At 37.3% G+C, this 11,104-nt stretch overlaps 1 protein-coding gene across 8 annotated transcripts in view; it reads left to right on the forward strand.

The window, feature by feature from the left end:
- The window catches only part of TRPM6 (transient receptor potential cation channel subfamily M member 6), a 97,619-nt gene extending 89,136 nt beyond the window's left edge, over nucleotides 1-8,483 (forward strand). For 5 of the 8 annotated variants that reach the window (XM_064439393.1, XM_064439394.1, XM_064439397.1 and 2 more), the window contains 2 exons: nucleotides 4,177-4,283; nucleotides 5,229-8,482. In XM_064439393.1, coding sequence (XP_064295463.1) covers nucleotides 4,177-4,283; nucleotides 5,229-5,350 — 229 coding nt within the window. In that variant the 3' untranslated portion in view covers nucleotides 5,351-8,482. Of the gene's footprint in view, nucleotides 1-4,176; nucleotides 4,284-5,228 lie in introns of all 8 variants that reach the window. The other 3 variants (XM_064439392.1, XM_064439390.1, XM_064439391.1) reach the window with 1 other exon arrangement.
- Nucleotides 8,484-11,104: the final 2,621 nt, after the last annotated feature.

Below are 11,104 nucleotides of genomic sequence, written 5' to 3' on the forward strand. Positions count from 1 at the left end.
TTTATTTTGGAAAGAACATCAAAAGTATGCCAAGCACCTCACGGTGCCAAAGTCTTTGCCCTAAGTAGGTCATAGGACCATGACAAAAGCACAAGGATAGTTAGTACAGAGAGGCAGAGAGGTCAGTCATGTAGTTGTTCACTAGATTTTAGCAAATATTTTTAAGATATTGCTGCAGATATATAAAAGTCTGGTTTGCTACTGTTCTAGTGGATTTTTTTATATCAGTGGTAACATAAACTGTAATAGTTATTACTGAAGACTGTGGACAGTTGTTGACCACAGTACTTCACATGGCAACTCAGCTTATACTCTTTAAAACAGGAATAATTTTTATCTATGTTATCTTGAAGCTTATATTTTATTACACAGGTCTTATTTTCAGAGCTTTTTATTGTTTTGTTTTTATCATCTGTAAAACAGTCAAGTCCTAGTTAAAGAGCAAGTGTTGATTAATTAATCAAAACCAGCTTGATTTTCTTACATTCAGGGAAATCTTCAGAAAGGCAAGTTGTGAAACTATATTGTTTTGATTCAGGCATCTAAAGGAATAAGGCATTGAAATCGTGGATGGATTCTGTAAGCAGCTAGCAGATACTCAATTCTAAGAAACACTTTCTAAAATAGTAATAACAACGTAAAAGCACTGTCTTTGCTCTAACCTTCATTTGCTCATAAGAGAAACATTTCTGGTAGTAGCAAGATCTGTTTTAGGTTTGCATTTGTAGGTAAGATACTTAACCAAAGCCTGTGTGCTTCCTCAAATGTTGCTTTGAGCTCACATTCCCTTAGAAGTCTGGGAGAAAATAGATGGCATCTGACTGACAGGTCTGATTCAAATTTTAGCACTACTTATTGTGAAATTATTTATGTTTTGCTTCTTTAATTCCATTGATTTAGTGGCTCATGTAATTACCTTGTAATGAGTCTTTTCTTTCATGCATCCTGAATGCTGTCTTGAAATGGACTTTGTAACAACAAAATATGACCTCTAGCTCTGTGATAGTGCCTTGTGTTTTGGTTTTATATACAGTACCAAGACAAAAGTAATATGTCTGTATGGAAAGTATGCCTGATACTGTGGCATCCCAGACATATACTGATTTACATCAGCTCAGGATAAGTTTATGGATATTTAGCGTGAATTGAAGATCTGGCTATATGCACTGCATAAGATGTATGAAGTGATAAAATGTTGCGGGTATAAAGGTCATGAAAGATTTCTTTTAAAAGCAGAAGAAATCAAGATACAGCAGCAAGGTCGTGACTCAAGGCAGCCCCTGCAGACTTCTGTACCACCCAAATGTTGGGAAGAATTGCCTCATAAGCAATACTCTGCATGCTTTTTTAGTGTGAACCACTTGCTGAAACCACAACAAAGTCCACGCAGGTAAAGCTTTCACAGAAACTAGGTGCAGAGTGTCTGAAGAGCAGATCAGAAATGAGGAAAATAGTGGGCTGAGTTTCAAACTGGAAAGAACTGATGCATTAGGCCAGCTGAGAGAGGTGAGAAAAAGGGCACTGGCAGTCAAAAATCTCATTACAAACGTGAAAAGGAGGAGTCAGAGGTGTTAGGTCTCTTACTCTCCCTTTTGAAAGCTCTCGAGCAGATAGTGATGGGCTGAAGGGCTTAGTAACAAATGGAGGCCATGTTATCTGAAGCTATTCATTTACATGTGTTTTGAAGATCGAATCTATTGAATATTTACCAAGCTGTGCACTTCCAGCGAAACAATTTACAGTTGAATTCCTTCCAGTAGACAAAATATCTGCATTGATCTGAACCTCTACTGTAGAAACTGGCAAAACAGAAACAGGTGGACTGGAAGCTAAATCTACAAAACATACTGAATAAATGACTTGGGTACCTACCTGGAAAGGTGCTACTTGCCATGAAGCCCCCCACAGTCCTTTATCTTCCATCAGTAAAGCCCTGTAAATGTCTTATTGTCTGCTTTGAGCACTTGTAGTTCTGGACTGTAAGGAGTACTTGTTACATCAGCACAGTCTGTGTTACCTGCCTGTCAGCCAGGACCAGTCTTGTACAATCTGGTAGATATTTATGGAGCATAACTATTAGGAAAGATTCTGCACAAAAGGAGAAGCATGTTCTGGTTTTTTAAGCCCATTAGCTCACATTAATGCATCTGCTTGGGAAATAGGAAAGCTGGGCTCAGTATTTTTCTGTCCTTGGAGGCAGAATCAGACCTTGAATAGCCAGTAGAGTGACCTTACTTATAAAACATTTATACGTTTAGAAGGGACCCAAAGAGTTCAGCTGGTTCTTCTTCTGCACCAGGTCATTCCTGGCTTTACAGGTCTTGTACAGAGAAGTCTTAAGGTCTTCCAAGGATGACCTTAAAAACTTCCCAGAATATCTGTTTGCAATAGTTTACTGTCATTCCCGTGAAAGATTTTTCCTGATTTCCTTCTTGAAATGTTTCTTTCTGGTCCCGTCTACTGTCGACATAGAGAAAAAGATTTCAACAAGCTCAGAGGTAGTCACCACCTTCTCCTTTTTCTATTTTTTTCTTTTTAGGCTGTCCCCTAATCGTTTAATGTATGTCATGATTTCTAGACTGCTGGTCATTCTTGCTATTTTCCCAATTTATCCCCATATTTCTTGAAATAGTTTTCCAAATTTAAATGCAATATTTCCCTTGAACCATTGCCAGTGCTGGGTAGAAAGGAAAGATTACTTCACATATGTTGCAGACAGTATCCTTGTTTATCTCGCAACAACATGAGAAAATTATCAGTCTGTCTTGTGCTATTTGCTGAACTTCGTATGGAATAACAGATCAGAGGAAGTATCAGAGTGGTTCTGTAGCCTTGGAGTTAGTGAAGTCTTCTCAATTTCCTATGCCAGCCCAAGCAAATACTTAAGCATGTTCTATATCTTACTGGCATTTTACCAGATTATACCAAGGGATAGAAATGGCAATATATCATCATGTTATTTAAAATGTTGTATACAGCCCTTAAATAATAGTTCACTTCTTCCCTCATTTGATGTACTAATTTGAAGTAAAGGCTCATTAGACGAGTTCTTCAGATGATCCAGAAGGCAGAGAGTCTTTGGTGTCTGACAGTAAGCTTTCTATAGTGGCTTTGGCTAATCATTGCTTTTCTCCTGTGTGTAAAGGGAGAGTGTCATATTTGAAAACTGCTTTCTTTAGAAAAAATGTAATTTGTTAGTATGAATTACAGATAGATTTGAGGGAGTTCAAATCTTTTTCTATAGCTTCTCAGAGCTGTAATTGACTTCAGATTTTAAAATGTATTGTTTCCACTCTGCATATCATTAAAATAAAATACTAGCATTCATAAAGTTTGTTTGGAAGTGTTTTCTGTGTGCTGTGTTCCATGATGTCTAGAATGTCAATTCAATTCTTGAGAATAATGGTGGAGCAATATTAAAATTAATGAACACTGATCTTTCAGACTACATTAAGAATCTGTTGTCATTATGTGGTACTTCTAATACATGTGTGGATATAGCTTGCTTCTGTTTGCAATCGTGTTAGCTTCATTCAGAATATGCAATACATTTCCACCAATGGATCCCCTGGTAATGTTGCTGAATTGGCCTGAGTGCAGACACATGGAAATGAGCATAGGAAGAAGCCAATAAATTTTAAAGCCTTGCTTGTCGGCCGTGAACTGTATTTTTTTTCTATGCTGCATACTGATGTGACTAGGGTTCTGCGAGCTTTTAGCTTTCTGTTCTTAAATAAGGTAAAAGTAAGTCTGAGCTAGCTCTGGTTTGTTCCCAAGTGCATCAAAACTGGAACTAAATGATTTGCTTGATGGGAATGAGCGGTGGCTGCCACAGAGTCATTCAGATTCTGGCATATGTTGTCTGAATGTCACTGTGCCCAAACTTTTCTTTGGGAGTTTCAGTAGGAACTGCTGGCACTGTCCTGCCTCCCTTTAGAGCATCTTTGAGATGCAGCAGGTGGAAAAGTAGTGTGGAGTATATGTAGGCTGATACTCTACCAGAATTGGCAGCTTTCTTGTCCCAGAGCTAAGAAACTTGTGACGTACACTAAACTTTGATTGTCTTTATAGAAAGGGCTAGCATCTCTGATTTTAAAAAAAAGAAAACATCATCCTTTCCCTCCCTTACAATGCTTTATTTTGAGTTCATTGATTATTTAATAATATTTCTTTTAGATCTGGAAAGATGGTGTTTGGACCGGCAAACCTAGGAGAAGAAGCTATAAGAAACTTCATCACAAAGCATCGTTGTAACTCTTGCTGCAGGAGGCTGAAACTTCCTGGTATGCGAAGTAAAGATTAATTTTTAATCTATGCTAACTTTTTAAGTGCAAGGAAGTAAAGGCCTAGGTGTGCTATAAAAACAAGAACTGAAATTCTTTTGAGCTGAAAGATCATATCAGGCACACTCTCTCTGTTCAAAGGCGGATGTGAAAATATTGCTCTTTTACCTTGCTCTTTTGCCTAGCAACTGTGCCTATCAATCTGATGTTAGCATTCGGCACAAAAACTTCTGTCCATTGAATTGTTTCCCTTGCTTTGCAGAATGGTAGCTCATTTTTCTAGGATCATCGGTACAGATAACATCAGCAATAATTTTTAGAATGAGAAAAAGTAATGATCTAAAAATTGGCAATGCATTATCCAGTAAAAAACTCACTGGAACTTCTCCAGTGCAAAAGTTGAGCTTTTCCTGGCCCTGGGATAGGGTCCTGTACACTACAGCCCTTACTTATGCTTAGTTGGATTGCCTGTTGTTCATGTTGGATTTGATGGAGTGTGCTTCTGTTTGATGTGGGGCAGATTTAAAACACTCAAAGCCAAAATAGATTGCTGTTTTGGATGAATTTCCATCCACCTGTTTTTTCTAGGGGAAAGCTCCTTCCTTTCAGTGCCTACATGGAGTAATGATTGCTGTTTGATTCTGAAACAGAAATTGCAGTGTTATTGTTTTTAATTATTTGTGTCTGTGGCAGCTAGAGATAATAGAGAGGAAAATCAGCTGAATGAATACAGCTGGGGAAGGTTTATTCCTGTCAGCTCACACCGTTTTGGATCCCCGCAAGGGCTTTCTTACCCTAGGCTCTGATTTGTCCTGCTGCAGATTTTCTTCCTCCTGGAAACAGCTAACAGGTTGCCACCAGTCAGTGGGTTGGACACTGCCTGGGGTGTATGTGCTTTTCAAACATTTACTTGGCTGCATTACTGAATTTATTTTCTTGCCATAGATTTAAGAATAAGTGAGTACACACTGGAAGGGGTTGGTCCAGCCTTCGAAGTAGAAATGGAGACAAGCACCAGAGGAGCTGACGATGCAGACGAGCCTTTGGAGTATGACACGCGACTGTGAAGTGGTGGCTGTAAGCAAAGCCCATGTGTTTGCGTGCTCGAAAACCTGCCCCTTATCACCGCCATGGGTCAGTCCAAAAGAATAGAACGCAGGTGTCTGCAGCAGAGGACATCCCTTAGCTGGATGAACTGTCTCATCAGTGCCCTTTTTTTTTCCTTTTTCCTTTTGAAATGTGGATTGTGGTTCCAAACTGTGCTTTCTTAGGAAAATGATTGTGACAAGCATATTTCCAAGGAAGGGGGAGTGATTTGATGTTTCTCCCTCTCCTCTTTAGTGAATAACTGTATGTACACATACATGTAAATCATACATTTTCAGAGGTAGAGCCTGCTCAGCCCCATGCTCACCTTTCCCTGGGCATAGGAGGCTCTCCAGGAAATTGCAGAAATATTACTTTCTCTTTATTTTTGTTTTTGATGCAGGGACAAACCAAGAATATATCAGTAATGAATTAGTGGTTTAAACAATATTCGCTGATATAGCAGGTAGACTGAAAAGTTTCACTGGCTCTTCACCTTGAATTCTTTTCACATACGAAGAACAACTTGAACAATGAAAGGTTAGATTATTGGACCCATATTTTCTATTTATGAAATTGATAAATCTATGGTTTTTAATACAAGCATAAAGAATAACCTGGAACGTGATTCAAATTTTAACTAGGGCCTGCTTTTCTTTATAGTATTTTAGCTTCACAATGTTTTAAAGATGTAATTGGCAACAAAGATTTTGGAAGTCTCAAAGAATAACTTGTTCCATTTAGTATTTAACTTCTTGTTGTGAATGTCAGGCTATACATGGGACTTCCGTCTAACGGTGGTGCAATTATGTATATGCTGTTTCTATTGATGTAATCTGATTTCAGTAGAAGTTCACAATTATGTGCAATAAGATTTTTCTAGATAAAGATTGAAATGAAATGCTCAGCACAAACATCTCTAATAAAATTAGTGTTGTATTACAGATCACATCTATCATTAAAGCAACTTTGTACTTTTGTATTGAGTAGAAATACCTAATGTTGAAATGTAAGTCAACAGAAAACTTTATACTTGAATAAGAAACAAAATAATATTCCCACCATAGCTGATAGTAAATTTTAATTTGTAAGGGGGGTATTTGTTATAAGGTATCATTTATTTGGTATATCTAGAAACTATTTATGTACACACAGAAGTAGAAGTTATAAGCTCCCAGTTTTTATATTGTTTATGATACTGATGATGGCATTGAAGTCATCACCTATACTGTGTTCAGCTGAGATGCCTTCAGTTCCTGAGAGCATCCTGAAGAGATTCTTCTTGCTTTTTATATTTTTAAAAAGAGTTTTATAGGGTTATTTTTGTGGAAAACATCCACCTTTCTCCTATTAGATTATACTATTAATTTTACAAAAAATGTACTTCCCTTTGGCTTTTTTGGAAGCAATTCAATTTATCAGATGGCTTAACTTGTCTGTGAAAGAGTTTGCTTAATTGCGTCTCTACAGAATGATGGTGGATTTTGATCCCTTTGCTGGTAAGGTAGTAGTTCTGCTTCTAGTGATTATCATCTTAAAATTTGGATTTAGGGAGATATGTGCTTATATGCATACCTACATACTTTAAAGACAGAACTTTTTTCTAAAGGATCTCTAACTGTTAGTATGCCTTTAAATTGAGTTAAGTTAAATGACACATATATATATCTTTAAAGCCAAGGACAATTTAAGTCCTGCCCTGGTAGTGTTGTTTTCCTCAATCATTGCCATAAATTCTGAACACACATACATTGGACACAAAAAATAAACTCCATACCAGGCTGGGCCTGAGTACCTGTTGTTTCTTTTTAAGTTTTGAAGATATGAAGATATACATAAGTCATACTTGGGGTGATCTTTTCTTGATAGCTCTCCTGTTGCGTTCAAGAGTGAGTGGCTACTGCATTCACAGCAATACCTGTGAGAATTTTTGCAACATAAAGTTCAGTGTAGATTCATCTTACTCCTTGTTATGTACCCATAAAGGTACATACTATCCTTCCCTCAAATCTGTGATCCTTGCAAGATACTAACCTGTGTTAAAATATGGTTTAGCAACCTGTTTGATATTTAATTTTGCTCAATGTGAAGTATTGATGTGATGAAACAAGACAAGGAGGCATTTGAAACTCTTCCATTATATACTTGTATCCTAGCATTAATTTTTCCATGCATGGAGACACTAAGTTGAAAATCCCAGTGATTCTGCTGGTTAATTAATTTTGCCTCACCTTTCTTTTTGCACTTTGTTGGGAGGGCTGATTCACATTTAACTAAACTGTAAATTTGGGTATTTGGGTGAAGACCTTTCCTCATCAACTTTGTCATAATTCAGTAATAAATTATAGTGAAAATAATGTGAAAAGATTATTTTTATTTCTTTTGAGTCCTTGGTGTCTTTCTTACTACAAATTCTGTACATTATTTAAATTGTCTTTTGGTATCTAAATACTGACCTCAAATTGAAGCCCATGCCCACTGAAAACATGAAAAAAACCCATCAGCCTATAACAGGAACAACAATAAGCTCCATACTAAAATTATGGTGCATGTGGAATGAAAGATATGCAGGACAGGGTTCTTTCTCTAGCTGCTTGACAGCTAGTGTGGAAGAGAAAATCTTGCATGTCAAACCGTAAGGTTTTCTGATTATTAGTTTCAATGTTCGTTTTTGCTTAAAAGCACATTCATGAATTTATTTTATACTTTGGGTGGGTTCAGGAAAAAAAGTCCTGCTTACTTTGCTCAAATAAGTCAGGCAGTACAATTCTGAAAAAAGTCAAAACCAAAGGATTTATAAACTCACATTTTAATAAGAGCTTAAAAGAAGCTTACTTACAAATTCAGTTGAGACTACTCAAAGCAAAATGTGTTTCTGGCAGCTACTGCTTGGAGAAGTAGCTTAAACATGTGAAAAATATTCAGAAATTGCAAACGTCATTCTCAGGAAGGCGTTTTTTCATTTCTTTTATTCATAGTTATGTATTCAGGGTTATTCATTTATTGTTAGTGCAATAAAGACAGAAAGGATATTACATCTATTTTTTCTAGAAATAGATTTGTATTTGTTGTGGTTTTGTCAAACTATTTCATACTGTTTCAAAAGAATAAAACCACATTTTCAAAATGTTTCTGTTCTTGATGGGTGTAGAATAAAATAATATGTTTCAAAGCACTAAGGGAAACAGGTGAAAGTAACATACAGAAAATCATGCAGTTTTTTTCATTTTTAATCTCAAGGTAATAAGCAGGTATTAATTCTATATTTATTATGTGGTTTCCAGCTCTCCTTTTGTTGTAGTGGTGTCCTAGCATTAGTTTCTATTCTTGTAGTCAATATGCTTGCAGCAAGAATATTTCTACGCCTGTCCCATAAGTAAAAAATTTATTTTTACAGAAGCAGAAAGTAGATACCTTATGAGATGTTTTATTTATTAGATCATAATTTATTAGATGTGCAATAAACTTTGGACTTTTTTTTGAGTTGAGATGCATGGTCAATTCTTAGAAAACCTGATAGTTAGTAAACAAAACGCTATTGCAGATTTAAGAAAAATAAATATAATAACTTTAATATTAATATTTTTTACTCTAATTCTGGATCTGTAATGTAAAAAACAAACCTGTACAGCAACTAGTGTAAACAAGGAGCTGATATAAATGACTGGCATTCCATTGACTTCATTGTCAAATGTGTTATTTTATATCAGCTACCTTATATATGTCTTCTCCATTCTTAGGATGTTGATGCCAATCACTTTTAGCTTGAAAAAGTGGTCCCAAAAATAAAGAAATGCCTGCCTGGAGTGACCCAGGCCTTCACATTAACTGTGATCATACCAGAGCTGTCAGCCCTTTCCTTGTTGCTAAACCTTTTGCAAGATCCGTTACTGTTTTTCAGCTTTTCTTTACTGTGTTTGTCGTATGTTGAATTATTCTGGAAGACAGTTTGATCCCCTAATTTATGGTAACTGTTGATGAGGAAGAAAAATTTCAAACAAAAATCAAACAAAAGCTATTTTCCTCTTTGATACTGAAGAGTGTGTAAACAGCTGCAGTCTGGCATTAGTTCTGTTTGCAGGGACAGAGTAAATAAACTAGTGTTTAAAAATAACCTGAGTCCATGTAGGTATTGGTGTTCAATTGTGATAAAATGCTGAAGAGTAAAGAAGAAAAAAATCAGAGAAAAGTCCAGGAAAAAGCAGTGACTTTGCCTAAAGAAAGTCTGGCCATGTTCTTTGTGTTAGGGTCTTAAATAGATGGCTAAAATCTTCCATGTCTCAGGTTGTCATCGAACAAATGTGATTTGGGTTTTGTCACTATGGAGGCAGTCCAACATACCCATGGCTGGCAGAACAGAGGAGGAGATGAAAGAGGAGGCAGAGGAGGAAGAGGAGGAGAGGTTGAGCGTGCCGAGCAGTCTCTGACTTTTGAGCCTTTCTCCTGCTTTTTTTCCTGACTGAACTCTCATCCTGCAAAGATACTGCTGATGTCAGCTTGCTTCTGTGGTCTGTAGTGAGAGGCAGGCCGCACTAAAACATAAAGCATTTGTGTGTACCGTGCATCCCAGGTGGCCTGGTTTCAACTGGAAAGTGTCATACCTGATGTTGAAAAGAGAGATGCTTCTTTGTTGAACCCTGCTATGAAATTTGAAGCATTACCTGACCTTTAAAAACATCTGAGCAGCAAGCTGTCATGTCACATGAACTAGGACAAACTACTCCATTAAATCAATATTGAGCTTTAACCTCATAATACACTGGAGGGTGAAATTTGGTCAGAGTGTGAGATCCTGCCTGGGAAATGAGAGGAATATTCAATTTCAGATAACCTCTGTGGAGCAGCTTGGATTAGTAGCTAGTCTTGTATAACCACCTTCCATAATACAGTGAATGATTTCAGCTGAGATGACCAGTAAACAGAATATAAATGCTGAGATTAAACTCAAGCTGTATAGACTGCTCCAAATCAAACCAGGAGCTGACCTCACCTGAACCTGCAGCAAAGTGTTGGATCCAACTGAGCTCAGCTGACTTTTGGATAAAATGGAAGTAGAAGGTGACCACAGATTATCCCAGCCCGCACCCAGCTAGAGGAAGAGATTTGAACTCTTGTGGCAAACCCCTCAAATTAGGCCTGTAGCTGAGATTAAATAGCCTTAATGTACAGACGAGCTAGCTGACATCGCTTAAACTTTGAGAAGCACAGAAGGGCTGGGGTTGACATGTAAGGAACCTTAGTAGAGTATAGAGGCAGAATATGGGCACAAAATAGTGAAGAGAGGAGGCCTAAAATGGATCTTAGATAACTTCTATGCATCAAATTAAGGGATTGAAGAGAGTGTGCATAAATTTAAGAGGTCCCCATTGCACAACAGCTGACCAAGGAGAGTAAGGGAGGTCCAGGGTGGGCTTCAAAGACCCCACAATAGCAAATGAAAGCTAGAGTTGGCCACAAATTTCCCCTGTGCTACCAACTGGATTTAAGGTTGGCTTCAAAGGACCCTGAGGAAATGTGGTCTTAATTTCAGATGATCTCTGGGTGCCAAAGGAGGCCAGGCTGACTTCAAATGATCATTTGGTGCAACTAATTGGAATTAAAGTTCATCTCAGATGACTCCTGTGCAGGTTACTTGGTTCTGAATTTAACTTCAGGTAACTCATGGAATGAAAACAAGGGCCAGGGTGACCCTGGGCAATTTATTGGGTTTTAAGATGACCCCAGGAATCAAATGA

The sequence above is a fragment of the Phalacrocorax carbo genome, chromosome Z (genome assembly GCF_963921805.1).
Source record: "Phalacrocorax carbo chromosome Z, bPhaCar2.1, whole genome shotgun sequence".
Classification (NCBI taxonomy): domain Eukaryota; kingdom Metazoa; phylum Chordata; class Aves; order Suliformes; family Phalacrocoracidae; genus Phalacrocorax; species Phalacrocorax carbo.